The 18,001-nt window shown below is 69.8% G+C and overlaps 1 protein-coding gene across 2 annotated transcripts; it reads right to left on the reverse strand.

Annotated features, from left to right (window-relative positions):
* Positions 1-2,923: 2,923 nt before the first annotated feature.
* Positions 2,924-14,467, reverse strand: CHRNA4 (cholinergic receptor nicotinic alpha 4 subunit). Of its 2 annotated transcripts, XM_035705614.2 has the most exons (6): positions 14,202-14,467; positions 12,786-12,937; positions 10,497-10,541; positions 10,292-10,401; positions 5,320-6,664; positions 2,924-3,293 (listed from the first exon to the last, which is right to left on the reverse strand). In XM_035705614.2, the coding sequence occupies exons 1-6, from the start codon at positions 14,278-14,280 to the stop codon at positions 3,168-3,170; spliced, it is 1,857 nt and encodes a 618-aa protein (XP_035561507.1). In that variant the 5' UTR covers positions 14,281-14,467; the 3' UTR covers positions 2,924-3,167. The 2 variants fall into 2 exon arrangements, with proteins under 2 accessions (XP_035561507.1, XP_035561515.1); XM_035705622.1 differs by lacking the exons at positions 10,497-10,541; positions 12,786-12,937; positions 14,202-14,467 and having other exon boundaries at positions 5,320-6,528.
* Positions 14,468-18,001: the final 3,534 nt, after the last annotated feature.

Raw genomic sequence — 18,001 nt, forward strand, 5'->3', positions numbered from 1 at the left:
GTCTAGAGTGGGATTGCGGCAGAAGGCCGCACGGGACGCCGGGAAGCTGGCCCAGCTCAAGAACACGTAGCAGAGCCGGTGACACACGGCCTCACGGCGGAGCCGCAGGAATGCAGGTGACCGCGCGGCGAGCCGCGTCCCCCAGGCCAGAAGCCGCGGGGGGTGGGGGCGGGCAGGCAACGGGACACAGTGACGGACGGGCGAGCCACCGACCACAGCCCGCTCGGCGGGTGCACGCCCTTCCCTGCGCGGGGCCACCCGCCACCCGCGACCCGCGGTGCGACCAGCACGATGCAGACGCAGCAGCCCGTGCTCTCGGCAGGGCCACAGGGCGGGGGGGGGGGGGGGCGGTGTGGCTGCACAGAGCCCGAGGGACCGGGGACCCACTGAGCGTGGCTGCGCGAAGGTCAACAGCAGGCAGGACGGGGAGGGCGCCCGGTCGGCCGGTGAGGGAGAGCCGTCAAGCTGCGGCGTTGGGCGGTGCGCCCGGGACCCAGGCTGCGGCGACCCAGCGTCACCTGCTGAGCCACGCCACGCCGCTGCCGTGCGGTGCTGCCGAGCGCAGGTCAGGAAACCCGCCCCCGAGTTCCCGTTTTTATTCAGAGAGGAAGGGAAAATTCTAGACTCGAAAGGACCAGAGCCCAGGCCGTAGAAGGGTCAGCGGTGAGCGCTGCAGAGGCGCACCCGGGGACACGACCCTGAGGGTTCTGGCGGGAGCAGCTTCCACCGCGGGGACCATGAGGTCTCCCGGAGGCGCTGACGCCCTGAGCTCCGCGTGCCGAGGCCGGCGAGCCCTGCTGGCCCCGGAGCCGTCCAGGGCGGGGACAAGCGGACCTGAAGACACTTGGGCCGGGAAAGCAGAGGCACACGGTCACCCGCACCCGTGACCGAGCAGCGCAACAGCTGTGCCCACGGGCGTGTCCCCCTCAGCCGTGCGGGCGACCAAGCGAAGCCGCGTGCAGCCTTGTGTGAGGGCGGCCCCAGCGCCCCAGCCGGGGCGGCCGGGGGGCGGCTGGGACCGGCTGCTTTGGGCAGCGCAGGGCCCTCGGTCACGGGCTGCCCCTCGTCACCTGGACCCGGCCCCGGCGCGGTGGGCAGGCGACAGTGGCTCGGGGAGGGGTGGGGCCCGGCCACCGCCAACATGCCAGTGCCGCTCCTGGGGACCGCGACCCCGGGCCGTCCCTCTCCCGGCCCCTAAGGCCCCGGATGTCCTTGTGACACCCGATCCCCATATCCACACGTGGTTAACAGGCAGGGAGAGGAGAACCTGCTCACGCCGCTGAGCCGCGACACCCGGAGCGGGGGACGCACACGGGGACGCACACGGGGACGCACATGGGGGACGCCGCCCCGCAGCTTCTGGTACGAGTTCAGGGCAGACAGGACGGACGCTGGGTCACCGCAGGGCTGCGCCTTCCCGGCCACGGCGGCGTCAGCGTCCCTTGTGTCCCGGGCCCGGAGGCCTCCGTGTCGCACTGAGTGGGAGACTCACTGACGGGAGGGCTGGAGAGCAGGCGCTCGGCCACCTGGGAAGTCTGCCTCAATGGAGAGAAGAGCCCTGCAGGCAAACACGCAGGATAGTGGCTGCGGCTCATCGGGCACGATGGGAACCTGCGTGGAGTTCTCGGGGGGATTCTCGGACGTCAATTTTTGAGTCTCAAAAAATCAGAACCAAACAACGAAAACAAGGAGAGAGACGCCTGCAGCAGCGCCGTGCTCTCCTCCCGCCCAGGAAAGCACATGGGCGGCCGAGCGCCCGGGCCCCTCCCTGCAGCCCCCGCACGCGTGGACGGAGGGAGGTGCTTCCGGGGGACCAGCCGCCCAGGGGCAGGGGCAGGGGCAGGTCACGGCCCCCTCGGGACCCACATGCCCTGGGGCTGGGAGGCAACCTCGCGGGATTAGGATCCTGGGCTCCCTGCCCCGCCCCTGGGCTCCAGGACCTTCCGGGCCCCAGCTGGGGTCCATGCTGCGCAGGTGCCCGGGGGGGCGAGGGTGTGGCTGCCCCCAGCCGACCTGCACCCAGTCCCGCAGCAGCCAGGTCCATCGGATGCTCAGTCTGCGCTGGGCTCTGAACGTCGGTATCCGCTCCGCTCTCCTGACCCGGGCACCTCTGGGCAGGGAGAGGGCTGCGGGGCCAATTCCCACCTGCACCCCTGAAGTAAGGGGGTCTGGGGAGGTGGGGTTTGAGCATCAACGGGGGGCCCAGACTCCTCAGCCTCCTGGGCCTTGTCCCCCGTGAACGTCCTCACCCCTCTCCCTGGTACTCCGGGCCTAAGGCCTCTGAAGAACCCGGGAGAGCCCACCCCACATCGCCCCAGGGTCGTGGGGAGACGGCACCAGGGCCCCAGGCTGGGGGCCCCTGGGCTTCCTCGGCTGTGCTGACCGCCGTGGGCCCCCCCAGCCCCATGACATTTCTCAGGCGCCCACACTGCCGAGGGTCCCAGGGTCAGCCAGGTCAGCCGTCCCCAGCGACCCCTCACCACACTGCCACCTCTGTGCTTCAGGGCGGGCGTCTGGGGGGCTGTGCACAGAGGGAGCCTGGGGGGCTCAGACACACGCCCTGGAGCCCCTGGGACTCTGGCCGCCAACCCCGGCCCAGGACTTCCCAGGACCCAGGATGGCAGACGTCCCGCGACCCCTCAGGCCGGCCCAGGCCCAAGGACTCAACCCTCAGCACAACACTCACCTGGTTCCTAATTTACCCAGAATAACACAAAACATCCCTGCTCCCCCCGGGCCCCCGGGATGAGATGTGAGGGTCTGCCTCCAGGCCCTGGGGTTGTCCAAGGGAGGGTGCCAGGCCAGGGTCAGAGCCCGGGCCTCCAGGGTCCCACGGGGACGAGGGGCATCCGGGGCTGGGGGGCTGGGAGTAGTGCACCCCGGGACCGCCGGGCAGACGCGCACCCTGGGCAGGAAGCCACCGTCACCATGCTCCGGATGAACTTTAATAAGACGTGGGCGGGACTCGGCCGTCCAGGCAAGAGGCCAGCAGGGTCCCCCGGGGACAGTGGCCCTTGCCAAGGCCCCCCTGCAGGACGCAGAAACTGGGGGACAATTTGGCAGATGGCGGGGCCCCACAGAACACAGCAGTCCCCGGACGGCCGGGCCCAGACCCCCGGCGAGCTCCCCAAGCCGCCGCCGGGCCTGCGGGTGCCCGCCCCGCCCCGCTAGATCATGCCAGCCAGCCAGGGGGGCAGGAAGAGGCCCGCGGTCCCCAGCAGGCAGACGATGATGAACACCCAGAGGAAGATTCGGTCGATGACCATGGCCACGTACTTCCAGTCCTCCTTCACCTGCAAACAGACACACGGGTCACCGCCCGCCCGCCGCCGCCGGCCTCCTGCCACGGGTGCCTCCTAGAGCCTGACGACCCTGAGGCGGGTTCCGTGTCCCCTCCTTGACACGGGCCAACCCCACGCGGCGACCCCCTGCCCTGAGGTGGCCGGCGGAGGGGCTCAGGGACGTGGCCTGCCCAGCCGAGGCCCGCCCTCGCGGGGTCCGCCGCCACCCCGGCCGGGGGTCGGAGCTGGGCCCACCTGACCTCACCTGCCCGGGCCCCGGGGTCCAGGCTGCCTCACGGTGGAATCCGCTCTCGCTGCGACCCCCAGTTAGCAGCTGAGCACAGCGAGGCCCAGACGGGGGACGCCCACACACCCTGGCCCTCCTGGGTCGGCGGGTCTCCTAGCTCTGGCCCTAAAGCCCCTCCAGGGTGGGGGACACGAGCAGAAGGCGGGGGGGCAGGCACAGCGGGCAGGCCCCGCGTGGGGCAGAGCTGCCAGGAGCTGAGGGAGAGGCCCAGCCTGAGGTGGGTCCTGCACGCCAAGGCCAGAGGGCAGGCGGGGAGGTCACATGCCGCCCACTGAGCAGGGGCCCTGGGCCACCCACCTGGGGAAAGGCCGTGGTGCTGCCCACGTGCACCTGGGGACCCCGCGGCGCAGGGGGGCTGGGGCGGGCCGCGGTCACACACCCCAGGCCCCAACCAGGCCGGCCGCTCCTCGGGCCTGGCTCCCGAGCCCCCGCCTCAGCCTCCCCGAGCCCCCGGGGACGGGAAAGGACACAGCCCGGGGCTCCGGAAGGGGTGGCAGGGTGCAGAGCGCTCTCCGCTGCCACCTTCTGCTGTTTTTTCATGGAATCCGAGACTCCCCGATGGTTTAAAACCAAGCCGACACCGGAGAGCAGGCAAGGTCACTTATAAATAAAAAGTCCGTGCAGGACCGTCCGTTCCTGGGCGGCCAAGCTGCAGCGGCCTCCGCTTTGTCTCTGGTCCCCTGCGTGCGTCCCCCACCCCGAGGATGAAAGCCTCAGGACAAAGCCGCCCGAGCCTCCGCGGCCCGTCCCCGGCCGCACTTCGCTCCCCGGGGCCTCCGCCACCCGAAGCTGGAACCAGGTCGCGGCGGCCGCACGTGCCCCGCACACAAACGAGGGGCTGGGCCCCCACCTCCGAGCACCGCCCGCCCGCCGGGCTCCCCGGGGTCCGGGTCACACCCCGAGCGGCTCAGGGCCGCTGCCCGCTGCTCAAGAGCTGCAGCAAAATGAGGTCGAGAAGCAGCTTCTCCCAGGCAGACCTTCCAGAAACCTCCAGAATGGCTCCCCTGCCTCCTGAGGTCCGGCCGGGCGTCTGGGGAAGCCGCTCAGCCACTCGCAGGGCCCCCTGGGAGGTCCAGGGCATTGACCGCGGTGGACGCAGGGACAAGGAGGAGCAGCGTCCACGTCATGGCAGGACACGGCTGACGAGGACCCGGGGGACGCCGCGGGGCAGGGGCTGGGCCCAGGGCAGCCTGCTCTCCCTCCCTCTGCCCACCCCCTGACCTGAGGGCTGCCCCCCAGCCTGGACCTTTGCAGACACCCCATGTCCCTCCTGCTGCCCGGGGTCCCTGGGGCACAGGTCCTGCAGCTCGGCCGCATTACCGCCCCTTCTCCCCAGCTTGACATGCGGGGTGCTGGCCCACGAGGCCGGGCTGTGCCCCAGACACAGCCCCTGCCCTCCCCCTCTCCCGCCCCTGCCCCGGGGTGCAGCCCCCCCATGCCTCCCCAGAGGCACTCCGGTGGCCAGCGACTTCCCAGGCCAGGCCTCCCTGTGCCTGCCGGCTCCCCGCCCTGGTGACACAGGACGCCCCTGCCCGCACCAGTCACACGGGGCCCCAGGGGCCACCGCAGGTATTGGATGCTCAGGAAGGAGGGAAAGGACGGGTGGGGGGGCTCCGGGGCCTGGCGCTGGGTGTCGGGGGCCACACCCTCCTCCCGAGAGGAAAGGAAGCAGCGTCCCCCCAGGGACAGCGCCAGGGACGCCTCCGGACTGAGCCACAGGTGGACACTTACCGAGAAGTCTGTGTCCTCCGCCTTCAGGTGGTCCGCGATGTACTGGACGCCCTCCACCGCCCGCGTCAGGGCCGGAGACAGGGGCAGGTGCCGGGGGGGCGCTTTGGTGCCCCGGGCTTTGGGCACGGCGCTCGGGGACGGCTCCTTCTTGCACCTGCATTTGCAGGGAGAGGGCTGCTCCGGGGCCGGGAGCTCGGCCGAGCTGGCCTTGAGCAAGGCCGGGGAGCCGGCCACGGGGCCCCCAGCTTCAGAGGCGGCGGCGTCCTGGGGACCGCCGTACTGGATGCTCCGGGACCGGCAGCGGACGCCGTCCTCCGCCCCTTCGGGAGGGCCGGACACGTGCTGGACACTCAGGGACCGGGCTTTGGTGAGGGGGCGGCAGGAGTCAGGCGAGGGGCGGGGGCTCGCTTCCTCCGCCTCTGAGGGCCGCAGAGCAGGGGCCTGGCCCGAGGGCGACTTGCAGGCCGGCGGGGGCTTGGCCAGCTCGTCCACGGGGCCGCAGAAGGACGGGGTGCGCGAGGGGCCCCGGCTCTGGGTTCCGCTCGGGACGCCGGGCTCCCCCTCGGGCTCGGGCCAGAAGCCTGGGGCGCTGGCCATCTTGTGCATGGATTCGATGAGCCGCCTGCAGTTGTCCTTGACCACGGACGGCCGCTTCATGAAGAGCAGGCGGGGCACGACGTCCAGGAAGACCCGGCGGACCCAGGCGGGCATGGTGTGCGTGCGCGGCGAGCGGTGGTGCACGTTGAGCACGAAGACCGTGATGACGATGGACAGCGTGACGAAGATCATGGTGAAGAGCAGGTACTCGCCGATGAGCGGGATGACCAGCGAGGTGGAGGGGATGATCTCGGTGATGAGCAGCAGGAAGACGGTGAGCGAGAGCAGCACGGAGATGCACAGCGTGATCTTCTCGCCGCACTCCGACGGCAGGTAGAAGACGAGCACGGTGAGGCAGGAGATGAGCAGGCAGGGGATGATGAGGTTGATGGTGTAGAAGAGCGGCAGGCGCCGGATGACGAAGGCGTAGGTGATGTCCGGGTAGACCTCGGCGCAGCACTCGTACTTCCTGGTGTTGTAGGTGCCCACGGCGTCCACGATGACCCACTCGCCGCTCTCCCACAGGTCCAGCTGGTCCACGCGGCTGTGCATGCTCACCAGGTCTATCTTGGCCTTGTCGTACGTCCAGGACCCGAACTTCATGGTGCAGTTCTGCTGGTCGAACGGGAAGAAGGTGACGTCGATGCTGCACGAGCTCTTGTAGATGGCGGGGGGTGTCCACTGGACCCGCCCGTCGTAGAAGAGGTGGGCCTTGGTCAGGTGGGTGACCGCAAAGTCCCCGTCCGCGCTGCGCAGGAAGAGAGGGGCGTGAGACCCACCCGCACCGCCGCCCAGCTCTCTCGCACATTCTCGCTTCACAGGGGAGCAAAGAAAGGCAGGCCACCGGCCAGAGACGGGGCCCGGGGGCTGGCGGGTGGTCCCGGGCGCGTCACCCATCGCCCCCGCTCATCGCGCTGCCCTCACGGCCCACGCCGCCCCTGACACAGCCGCTTGTTGGTGACCATGGTGGTTGCTCGGCGGGTCGGGCAGGGACCGGGGCCGTGCACCTACCAGCACCAAGGGAGGAGGCGCCTGGTCCCTTCCTGTCCGGGAGCTGGGAACCAGCGGGCAGCCTGGAAGGGCCTGAGGTCGAGGGGCTCCTGTCCTCGGCGCGACTCTGCAGACGGAGCCCCACGCTCTCCTGCCCCTCGGCCCAGGGCGGAAGGCAGGGGGATGGCTCCTCAGAGGGGCTCGGCGCCCACCACATCCCCATGTCCTGTCCCGGTGGGCTGGGGGCCGAGCAGCCCCTCCTGGGACCCAGCACAGCCCGCCTGGACGCTCATGCCATGCAGACGTGAGGACACGGGCATGACAGTGGCTGCCGGGCAGCACGCCGCGGAACTTTGCCAGGTCCCCCGGGACAGAGCCGAATGCCCTGCGGGCCACCCTGGGGGCCGAGCAGCCCCGCGTCCCGCCACAGACCTAGCGTGCCAACACCTCCAAGCACCTTCAGTGCTCTCTCTGCATTATCCCCCCGGCGTGCGGCTCGAGCTCGGGGGAGACCCCAGGCCACCTGAGCAGGAAGGACAGGGCCCCTCCGGCCACCCGCCCTCAGCCTTGGGGTGTTGGTGCCGTCCGGGGCCAGGTGGGTGGCAGGCTGCAGGGCTGCCGGCCCTGGCCCCGGGCTTCCCTCGGTGCCCCCACAAGGACACGCACGGCCGGCACATGGGAGCCCAGGGACCCCTGCTAGCAGCCACCACCCCGAGCCCTCACCCCTCACCCCTCAAGGGCTCCGAGAGTCGGCCCGGCCCTGCTGCGCAGCCAGAAGCCCCTGGTGCCAGTCGGGGTCCCCAGCAGGTGTAAGCTGAGCTGTCCGTTGCCCATGGGTGGGGCCCACGGCGGAGGTGGTCGCTGGTCCCATGGCTCGGCTCTAAAGCACTGCTGGGGAACCTCCCCACGGCCTCACGAGCCCCAAGGACAGCACCCACGTGCCCCACGCCGCCTTGGCACAACCCAGGGGCACCGCCGCTGAGCCAGGGAAGCTGCCCGGCCGGGCCCCAGTCCACCCTGGCTGCCAACTGCTCCCCTGGATGTGAGTCAGGTGCCCCACCACGGCCTCAGAACCTGGCCTTCCGAGCTGCCCGCACCCCTGCCTCCCACACCCACCACAGCCTAGAAGCCCCCAGCCCAGGGGCCACCTCCCCACGCCTGACATCCAGCTCAGAGGCCCCCCATGGCTTCCGTGCCTATCCGGTCCTATGACCTCCACGAGCCCTTCTGCGCTGACGTCTAGGTCGGCGGCAGGCGGAGACCTGCAAATGCATCCACGGAGGAGCGGCAGGGGCTGTCCACTCGGGACCCACAGCTGGACTGAGCGTGAGACTGAGGCTCTCAGGGGGGTGCAGGACCGTCCCCCTAGCAACATCGCTCCAAACCCACAGCCTTGCCCTCTGAGGCACAAAGCAGACGAGCAAACATGGCTCAGCAAACATTCTGCAGGGAGATGAGAGGCTCCAGTCAGCGGCGCGAGCCCAGGTAGCCCAGATGCCCCAGGAAAGGCAGGGAATGTTCCAGAAGTTCACTAAAAGCAGCCCCAGGACTGGGAATCTGTGCCTGGGTCTCAGGGGTTCAATGCCACAGACAGGACGAGAGTTTTCTCCTGGTGCACAGCCCGCCGTGGCCCATGGCCGTGGCCCCTGCCCCGTGCCCCCAGCCTGGACCTGGCCCAGATCCCCAAGACGCCTCTCAGGAGGGCGTCCGCCCCGGGACTTGAGGTCTGGACCTGCGGGCAGACGCTCCCCGTGACGCAGCATCTCGCGTCCACCTCCCACTTGCTCTCGGAAGGCAGCTGAGCGGCCGATCTCACCCGGGGCCTGGGTTCGAGGCCCCAGCCGGGCGGGCTGAGGCGCGGGGCAGGGGAGAAGGTGCTGGGACGAAGGGGCGCACCTCGAGCACATCCGGCCTCGGCCCTGGAGCTGCGGCCCCAGCAGAGCAGAGGAGCCTTCCTGGCCCCGGGAAGCCCCGTCCGCGGGGCTGTGGGAGGCCTCGCGAGACCCTCGGCCCCAAGTGGACAGCAGGGCCGCGCATGCACAGCCTCCAACCGGGGTCCCCGCAGCCATTGGATAAGCCAGCAGCCGGGCTGACCGCCTGACCCCCCTCAAGCCCACGGCGGCCTGGTCAGCAGCTCCCTGCTGCCCCTGGACACGGGCCCGCTGGTGGCTGTGGCCCGGCCAGCGTCGGCCCCCGCTCGGGACCGTCCCCAGACAGCATCTATGCCGACCCCGACCCACGGGGGCTTGTGAGGCAGCTACCCCGCTCTCTGGGCCGCGGTCCCGGGGTCCGTCCGGGTCCCAGGCTGCTTCTCAGCCGGCACCGTGTGCCCAGGGGGGGAAGAGCTCGCGCCGCAGCACGATGCTCCCGGCGTCCCAGGACCATGACGCCACTACGGGGTCTCTGAATCAGCCCCTCCGGGAAACGGGTGCTGGGGCGGGGGGCGGGGGCCGTGGAGCCCAGGAAGGCTGGGGCAGCGGGGGCCCCCAGGCTGGCGTTTGGGGGGCTGGTTGCAGAGAGCAGGGAGCCTGCCCTGAGGGAAGAGCAGCTCACGGAGCGGACCCCCCCACGCGGGTCCGAAAACCATCAAGCTCTCCCCGCGGCCATTCCTGGAATCAGTTCCGTTGGGAGAGGAGCCCAGTGGTTGTTAATCAAATAGCAGCGCTTTATAGGTCAGGCCCAGCGCCCGGGGCCTGGGGGGCGGGGGGGGGGGCCAGGGACCTGAGTGCTTCCATCTGCTTGATCTCTGAGCCCCGGGCGCTGCTGGCCGGGCAGGGACTCGTGGGACGCGGGGACACAGGAGGGCCCGGGAGCCCCCAGCAGGGGTCGGGGGAAGGACAACCGCAGCCCCTCGGCCTCGGCCCCGCCCCGCCAAACGCGGGCTTCCCGGCACAGAATAAGCCGCGGACGTGAGCGGATTCAGAAGCCGCCGCGGCCCCCGGAGGCTGCGCGCTCGGAGCCGAGCGTGACCGAAGGGGCCGGGGAGGGGCCTGGGCCGGGGAGAGGTCCCCAAGGCCGGTGGGGGGGGCGGGGGGGTGAGTCTGGGAGCTTCCTGTGGGGAGGATGGTGCCCCCCCCTCACTGGCGGGGACGGACCCCAAGACCCGGCCCACGCTGCACCAGGGCCCGGCCCCTGCCGCCCCCTAGACCCTCCGCCCCCTCCGCCCCCTCCGCCCCTCCCTGCTCCCTCCTCTCCCTTCCAGAGGCTTCAGCACTGGCTCCCGAGGGTGGAAGGGGGAGGGGGAGGGGGAGGGGAGGAGGAGGGCGGGCGAGCCCACACAACCCCGCCTCCTGCTCACGCCTGGATCCCCTGCGTCACCGCACGTGGACACAGGTGCCTGCTGCCCCAACCGCTGACCTCCCCCCGCTGACCTCCCGGGGCTCACTTGTTGTAGAGGACGATGTCCGGCCGCCAGATGAGCTCAGAGGGGATGCGGATGGAGGTGACGTTCTCGTAATCGGCAGGGTCCCAGCGCAGCTTATAGTCGTGCCACTCCTGGGCCAGGGCAGGGGGAGGCCGCGGTGAGGGGAGGGCGGGGGGGGGTGCGGGGAGGAACCAGGGGTGGAGGCCCCCCATCCCTGCTCACTCACCTGCTTCACCCACACGTTGGTGGTCATCATTTGGTTCTTCTCATCCTAGGACACAAAGGTCAAGGGCAGCTGTGACCCCCGGGTGTGTCTCTCCCCCTCCCTTTCTCTTTCTCCCTCCCTCTCCCTCTTCCTCTCCTTCCCCATCTCTCTCTCTCTCTCTCTCTTTCTCCCAGCCCTGAGTTTCTTCGCCCACAAAGACAGGCCTCAGTTGAACATGGGGAACAGGTGACCCCAGGAAGGAGTGAGTCCCTCATCCTGGAGGCAACCAAGCGCAGATGGTCAGCCTGAGGGGACGCAGAGGCAAGAAGAAGGACCCTGAAACTTTCCAGAAGGACAGTGGGGACACGGCTTGTCTGACTTCGCAGGTGGCCCGGGGCCTGGCCCTCCCCCAGCTACGGTCAGATGAGTGGGGTGCACAGATGGCCCCCAAGCCGCTGGGGGAGCGCCTCCCTCCTGGACCCCTGCCCTCCTGGGTCGCCCCCCCAGCTGGTCTGCAGGCTCCTAGGGGAGCAAGTACCTGCCCCTCCTGCTGCCAGGAACATGACCTTGGGATGCACAAGGTCCCACCCGCTCAGCCGGAGACAGCGGCCCTTTTAGGGCCTTTAGGACGGGGGGGGGGGGGGGCCAGGGCCTTGGGACCCTGAGGTGGATGAGTAAGGGGCTGGAACGGGGAGGTGGAAGCAGGAGACCCACTGGCTCCATCTCAGCCACCGTGGGGTCACCCATCCATGTGGGGAGGTGGACCACACGCGCTGGGAAGTCCCGACCAGCCAGTGTCCCCACTGACCCCCGACTCCCGCTGGTTAGTGGGGCATCTGACAGTGTCTGCGGGGGAGCACGACAGGCCGTCCCCCAGGCGGTGAGAGCCCAGCACGTGCTGAGGCCTTTGGGAGGACACGAGACCACGCAGGGACACGGGGCCTGAAGGGACGGGAGCCTCGGGGTCTTCACACCCCCTCCATGGCATCCGTGGGGGCTGAACGCCAGCCTCTGGGAGCCACAGCCACACCCCAGCCCCCCGGGCACCCACTGGAGAGGGGCTGGCCCTTGGGGGAGAGGAGCGCCTGCCACCCACAGAGGCCTCCTCCAGAGAGCAGCTGCCCGCGGCTCTGCCCCACGGGGAGGGGGCTGCACAGGGGTGGGGGTCGTGCCCATCACGGCCCAAGCTTTCCCCTTCACGGCCCAGGACCAGGAACGCAGGCCACCGGGCAAGACCACCGAAGCCAAAGAAATCCAGGGGGCCATCGAACGGGATCGGCGTCCAGGGCCTACACGGGCCGGGGGGACCGGGGGGTCTTGTGCCCCAAAGGCGCAGGTCTGGGCCCTGCCCTCCCACTTCCCCCAGGGGACGAGGACAAGCTCCCGGTCGGCCAGTTCAGGGAGGGGGGAACGAGGCCTCTTGCCACACCAGGCCCTGCCCTTGACCCTGCCTCCCCTGAGCACCCAGGGTGGGCCACCCAGCGGCCTGAGCACGTGCCCCACCCCAGCTCCGCGGGCCCAGCTCCGAGGGGCAGGGCCCGGCCCGCTTCCCAGGCCCAGAAGCACCCGGATTCCCGGCTCCCTGAGGCCATGCGCTCGCCCCGCCTGGACACAGGCCCTGCAAACGGACGGCGTGCACCACCCTGACCACCCACAGACGTGCCACGGGCCTCGGGCCACCGCCCAGGACGTGTGGAGGCCGCTCAGCAGCTGGCACACGCGGCCCGGGCACGGCCTGCCCCCGCTCCATGCACACGGCCTGCATGAGGCGGCGCGGGAAGGGGACCAGCCCCGAGGGGCCCAGGGGAAGGCCAGTCGCTGCAGCCGCAAGAGCTCCGGGGGCACAGTCCCGCCGCCGCTTCCGGCCACGTCTGCAAAGCCCAGCGGGTTCGGAGCGCTGCACCCCAGGCGCCAGGAGCACAGGGCAGGGCCCCCTCGACGCCCAGGTCCAGGAGGCCTGAAGGTGCCAGTCGGGACACCACTGAGGACAGAGCGACCGGTGTCCCCTCACAGGGCCACATACGGCCCTGCTGTCCATGCAGGGGGCCGTGAGCCTGCTCCCGGGGGCCCCCCAGATGCGGTTCAGCGAAGCTCACAGGTGAGGAGCCCGGGGCACACCCGGTACCACGGCGGTGCCCGAGTGCCATCAGGGCCTGCCGGCCGCCCCCTCCTCGGGCTCCTCCACGGGGGCGCCTGGGTGGTTGGGCGCCAGGCCCGCCTCCCCTCACGCGGGGGTGCTCCCCAGGGCGAGCCTCTGCTGCTGCGGGGACGCCGAGGCTCCGAGCAGCCCGCTCTGCCCCCCGCACCTACCACGTCAATGAGCTGCGCGATGGACAGCCCGAAGTGGACAAGGACCACGTCGGAGATGTTGGCCACGGGCCGGGACCACTTGTTGTAGCCAGAGAAAAGCGTCTTCAGCAGCCGTTCCTCCGCGTGGGCCCGGGTCTCCACGTGGCTGCTCACTGTGGGGACAGAGGGTGGCAGGTGTCCAGGCGGGACGACCAGCCCTGGCTTCCTTCCAGTTCCACCCACTTCAGGACATTTGCACATCCTGCCCCAGCCCTGGCCTCCGTTTCCCTCCTGTCCTCTGGGTGGAAGCGTAACCTCCTCAGGGAAGCCCTTCCAGACCCCTCAGCCGCCCGCACCGCACCCCAGATACAGACAACGGAGCTGCTGAGTGCTGACGCGGCTCACTCTCACCAGACGGGCCTTCGGGAAGGAGGGGCTGAATCTGCAGCTACTAGCTGACTTCTGAAAACCTTGCCTGGACGCCCAAGGTGAGGGTAACCGCAGGACTCCCGGAGTGGGGGCAGCCCCGGGTGGGGGGGAGGCGGGGAGAGGGGGCCCAGACTGGGTGGGGGTGAGAGCCTGCTTCCTGGGGCTGCAGCAGCCCTGACTGATCACCCAGGACCCCCTGTTCTCTGACAGCCTGCCATGCGTCAGGGGTGACCCCACGCACTCTGCTTCCTGGGGAGGGGCCGCTCTGGTCCAGGCCAGCCCCCTGGACCCCTGTCCCCGGGTTGCTACATCAGGAAGGGATTTGGGGAGGAGAACAGGGTCCAGGTGCCTGCCCCTGGAGCGGCCCTGCTCACCGTGAGTCCCGCACGGGGTGCTAAGGGGGGTGCACAAGTGCCCTAGGTCATTGTTAGTCCCCCCACCCTTCACTCCGCCCCCAACCTTATTCTTCCGGTCGGGGACCACTCCTCCCTGGGGAGGCGGAGCGCCCAGATTCCCTCCATCGCCCACGACCAGCCCAGGGATGGGGGCGCGGGTGGGGGGCTGGGGGAGCTGGGGCTGCAGCTGTCCCGGGAGCCTGGGGGCACAGAGCAGGGGCGGGGGGTGCCGCCAGGGTTGGAAGCCCCCTCTGCTCCCCCAAACCGGGAGGCGGCTGGGGTGTCTGCAGGGAAATCTGCCTGACGGATGAAGACGGGAGCGACGGCCCGCCTCTCTCCGCCCAACTTGGAGCTGCCGGGTCCAGCTCCCCAAAGGGCCGCCCCCGCCCCCACCAGCCCCTCTCCCGGCTCCGGCTCCGGCCCGGCCCGTTAACTCCCTCCTGGCCCGGCTGCCCCGCAGGACAGCCTCCGCGTCTGGGGGCGGGGGGCTCCGCGGCCAACCGGCTGCGCGCACCCGCGGCTCGGGACCGCAGCCCGGGCCTCCCCCACTTGGGCCGAGGTCCGAGGCCGCCCTGACGGGGAAACGGGGCCCGCCCGGCGCCCCGGAACTCACCGGGCAGGAAGCCGGCCCCCAGCAGCAGCAGCAGCGCCGGCAGCGGCGGCGGCGGCGCCCCGGGGCCCCCGAGCTCCATGGCGCACCGAGCGGGCTCTAGACGCGGGCGGCTCCCGGCTCCGCCGCGGCCCCGCTCCCAGCCCCGCGCGCGCCCAACTTCATGCCCCCGCGCCGGCCGCTCCGTCCGTCCGTCCGTCCGCGCTCCTCCCGCGGGGCGCGGCGGCGGCGACCCGGCCGGGAGCACCGGGCTGTGGGCTCAGCGCGCGGCCCCGCCCGGCCCTGCCCGCCTCCAGCCGCCGAGGAGGGGGAGGGGGAGGGGGGAGGGGAGGGGGAGGGAGGAGGGGAGCGGGGAGGGGGAGGGGAAGCGGGCGGGACGCGGGGGCGAGGGCGGGGCAGACCACCCGCCTGGAGGGGGCGGAGGCCGCTCGGCCCGCAAAGTTTCCGGGTCCGGGGCCGGGGAGGAGCGGGCCGCGGCGGGCGGCTGTCACTGCGAGCGCCCGGGGCCGTCCTGGCGCGCCGGCTCGGACCCGGCACTCCGACCTCCGCGCCCCGCCCAGCCCCGCGCCCCCCGCCGCCCGCCGGGTGGGCACGCGCACCCCGGCCCGGGCGCCCCACAGGCGCCGGGTTAACCCCATCGCCCCCGCCCGCGTCGCAGGTTGGAAACCACAAGCCCCTCGTCTGCGTCCCCGGCGAGGCGGGGAGGACCACGGCGGTCGGCCTGGCCCCCGCGGACGGGAAAGCGGCCGGTGGGGAGCCCAGGCGTCCTGGGCACCCCCGGGGGGAGGGCGAAGCGGCTCCGCAGCCCCGATCCGCCCGGCCCCGCGCTGTGGACACGCTGAGAGGCGGAGGGGCAGGGTCTCGGCGGCTGCGGGGCGCCCGCTGAGCCCGCGCTGCCCTGGTGGGGGCTCTGCCCAGGTGGGTGCAGGTGGCCGCCGGCCGCGCCAGGTGCCCGAGGCCGGCGGGGAGTGGCCGCTTTGTGCGCGCAGCCCGGGTCTGCGGCGAGGAGAGGGCGCCGATCGGCAGAAACACCCGCGGCCACCGCTGCGCCGGGGCCCAGAGCCCCCACTCGGACACCCCGGGCACCCGGGTCAGCGATGCGCGCAGAGCCGAGGCTGCAGACGTCCGCGCCCGCCCTTGAAGGGGCACCATGTCTGCCAGGAACCCCTGCCTCCCTCCCCACGCGGCGCACACGCGGGGGCGCTCGGGGTCACAGGCAGCAATCCCAGGGGCTCCTCCCCCCTCCATCTCCGCAGACCCCTCCCAGCTGGCCTCCCTCCCCCAATCTCCTGCCCCTCCCCGACCCCCTCGCCTCCCCATGTCTCCTTCCCCTCCCCCCCTTTTCCCTCCCCACTCTCCTGCCCCACCCCATCACCCCCTGCCCCTCCCCTCCCCATCTCTCCTGCCCCCCTAACCCCCCAGCCCACCTGCACTCCAGGTTGAGCTCTTCACACCTAACACACCTGCTCTGAGACCTCCAGGGCCGGCCTCAGCAGTGATAGGCAGTTACCCTATTCCATGGGCTCCTATTCTCCCTGCATGGGGATGAGGAGGTAGATGCACAGAGAGGTTAGGCCACATGCCCAAGGTCACGCAACAGGTACAGGGTTTCCAACCCAGCCCACCTGGCTTCAGGACCTTCAGTCCTTGGGCAGAGCGTGTCCCAGGACTGGCCTGTGGCCCTTCCTGAGATGTCCTCCTGGTAGCACCCCACAGTCTGTCATTTCCTGGGGCCAAGGGAAGCCTGGACTGCCTTGCCCAGCACATGGCTCTCCCTCAGAGACCCCCACGGACCCCGGGCCTGGTCTGGTTGGTGTCCTGTTCCTGCAGGTAGGACCCCTCACACCTCCCTCTTCCTTTTCACAGCCAGCAGCCCCCAGCAGCCCCCCAGCAGTGCCAGACCCTGGATTCCTCCAGAATCTCCACAAGCCAGCTCCACGCTCATCATGAGAAGGTTCACCGAAGCTGATCAGAGTTGGATCGACCCAGGGGTGGTGCACAGCTGGGCCCATGCCTCACCTGGAGCAGGCAAAGGCCTCCTCCTCCTCCCCAGGAGACAGGCCACAGGAGGCTCAGAACCTGCCAGAGGCTCCCACTCAGAGAGGGGACCAGGGAGGGGACAAGTGCAGCAGTTGGGAGAAGCCGTACGTAGCCGTAGCCCGTTTTCACGTCCGGGCTAGCGAAGTCCCCTGTGCTGCCCCAGAATGGCCCTGCTTGGCCGTCCTAGAGCCAATTCCATATTCCTTGGATAGTAACAAGGTCGCCCGTACTCAGGGTCCTTCCGGGAGCCTCTTCCAACCATCTCAGCATCCCTGTGAAGGAGAGGTCACATGACACTCGTTTGTCGACCTAGGAAGGGGAGCCATACACGGGCTTGTCACCAGCTGATGAAGTGACCTTTGCTTTGTCCCATTGTCCCACCGTAGCAAACATGACACCTCTGGGGATGAGAAGCAATTATTCCTCAGGACTTGGTAAAGTTGGGGCTCTTGCAGTTGTCAGGCTGGGGTCAGATGAGAAAGGTTGGGCATAGGGGGCTGGGCCAATCTGTGAAGGCTTCCTGGAAGAAGGAGCACACAGGAATGTAGTTTCAAAGACTCCTGAGGAGGCTTCAGCCAGGCCCCCAGCCCCGGGCAACGGTTTGGAGTCAGCCTTGTCTCCTGGCCCGCAGCAGGTGCCAGAATGGCTTCGGGGCGGGCGCAGGGAGAGATCCCTTGGCTCTGGGCAGGGGCCTGCAGCAGTTCGCAGGCCAAGTCAGCTCTACCTCCTTTCCCTTCATCTCGACCAGCTCCAGCGGCCAGGAGGGTGGCTCTTGATGGCCATTCCTATGGGCGAATCCAGGCAGGGGCCCAGCGGAGGCCAGCAGGCCCGTCTCCCTGGTGCCCGGGGCCAGGCTCTGGCGGACTGGGCCCCGTGGCTGGCGTGCGCACGCTCACGCACATCTGTCCAACCTCATTTGGCTTTCCCTGCAGATTTGCTAATGCAGCAAGATTAATCGGGTCTAACTCATTAATTTGCCAGGCCCTCCCTCCCCACCTGCACCCGCTGGAAAGCCCTCCTTGCGGGAGCCTAGAAATCATCATCGTAGCGGAATTAGACTTACTCCAGGCCCAGCCCTCCAGCTGCTCTTCAGACTGCTGTCTCAGTGGAAAGGAAAAGCCCCAATTGACAAACAAATGAGACCAGCCCTGTGTCACACAGCCTTTGTGGCAGGAGCCCTGTGTCCTCGAGGGTGATCCCCGGTGGGGGCCAAGGGGAGGAAGGATGTGGGGCTGGGTCCTCCAAGACCCCTCCCCAGACTCACCCCCAGCCAGTGTCGGCCAACACCAAGGACTGCTACCGGCAAAAGTGGAAGGTCATCTCTGCAGGAGCAGCCTGGCCCCCTCCTTCCCGTGGCCCTCTCCACTCTCCACCCTGTCCCAAGGACATCTCCATGGTAACCAGTTGGTGGCAGAAACAGGGATTTGAATTAAAGGTGGGAGATTCAGCGGGGCGCCCAGTCCCAGCAGCACGGAGAAAGAGGCATCCAGGCCCCACCTTGATGGGGGCTGGGACGGGTCCATCAGGAGCAGGACCTAGGGGGCTCCAGGGGACCCCAGTGAGAAGGGGGCAGCGCTGGCAAGCTCAGCCTGAATGTGGGGGTCCAGCATGTACCCCCACGACCCTAGGAGACCTCCAACCTTTCACGAACCACATCCTCCATCACACCCCAGGCGACACTGTGCCTGATGTCTCTCCGTTCTTTCTAGGGTCAGCAGATCCTTCAAAACCCAAATACCCCTGAGGAAGGGGGCACACAAAAA

Source organism: Canis lupus, chromosome 24, assembly GCF_003254725.2.
Source record: "Canis lupus dingo isolate Sandy chromosome 24, ASM325472v2, whole genome shotgun sequence".
NCBI lineage: Eukaryota > Metazoa > Chordata > Mammalia > Carnivora > Canidae > Canis > Canis lupus.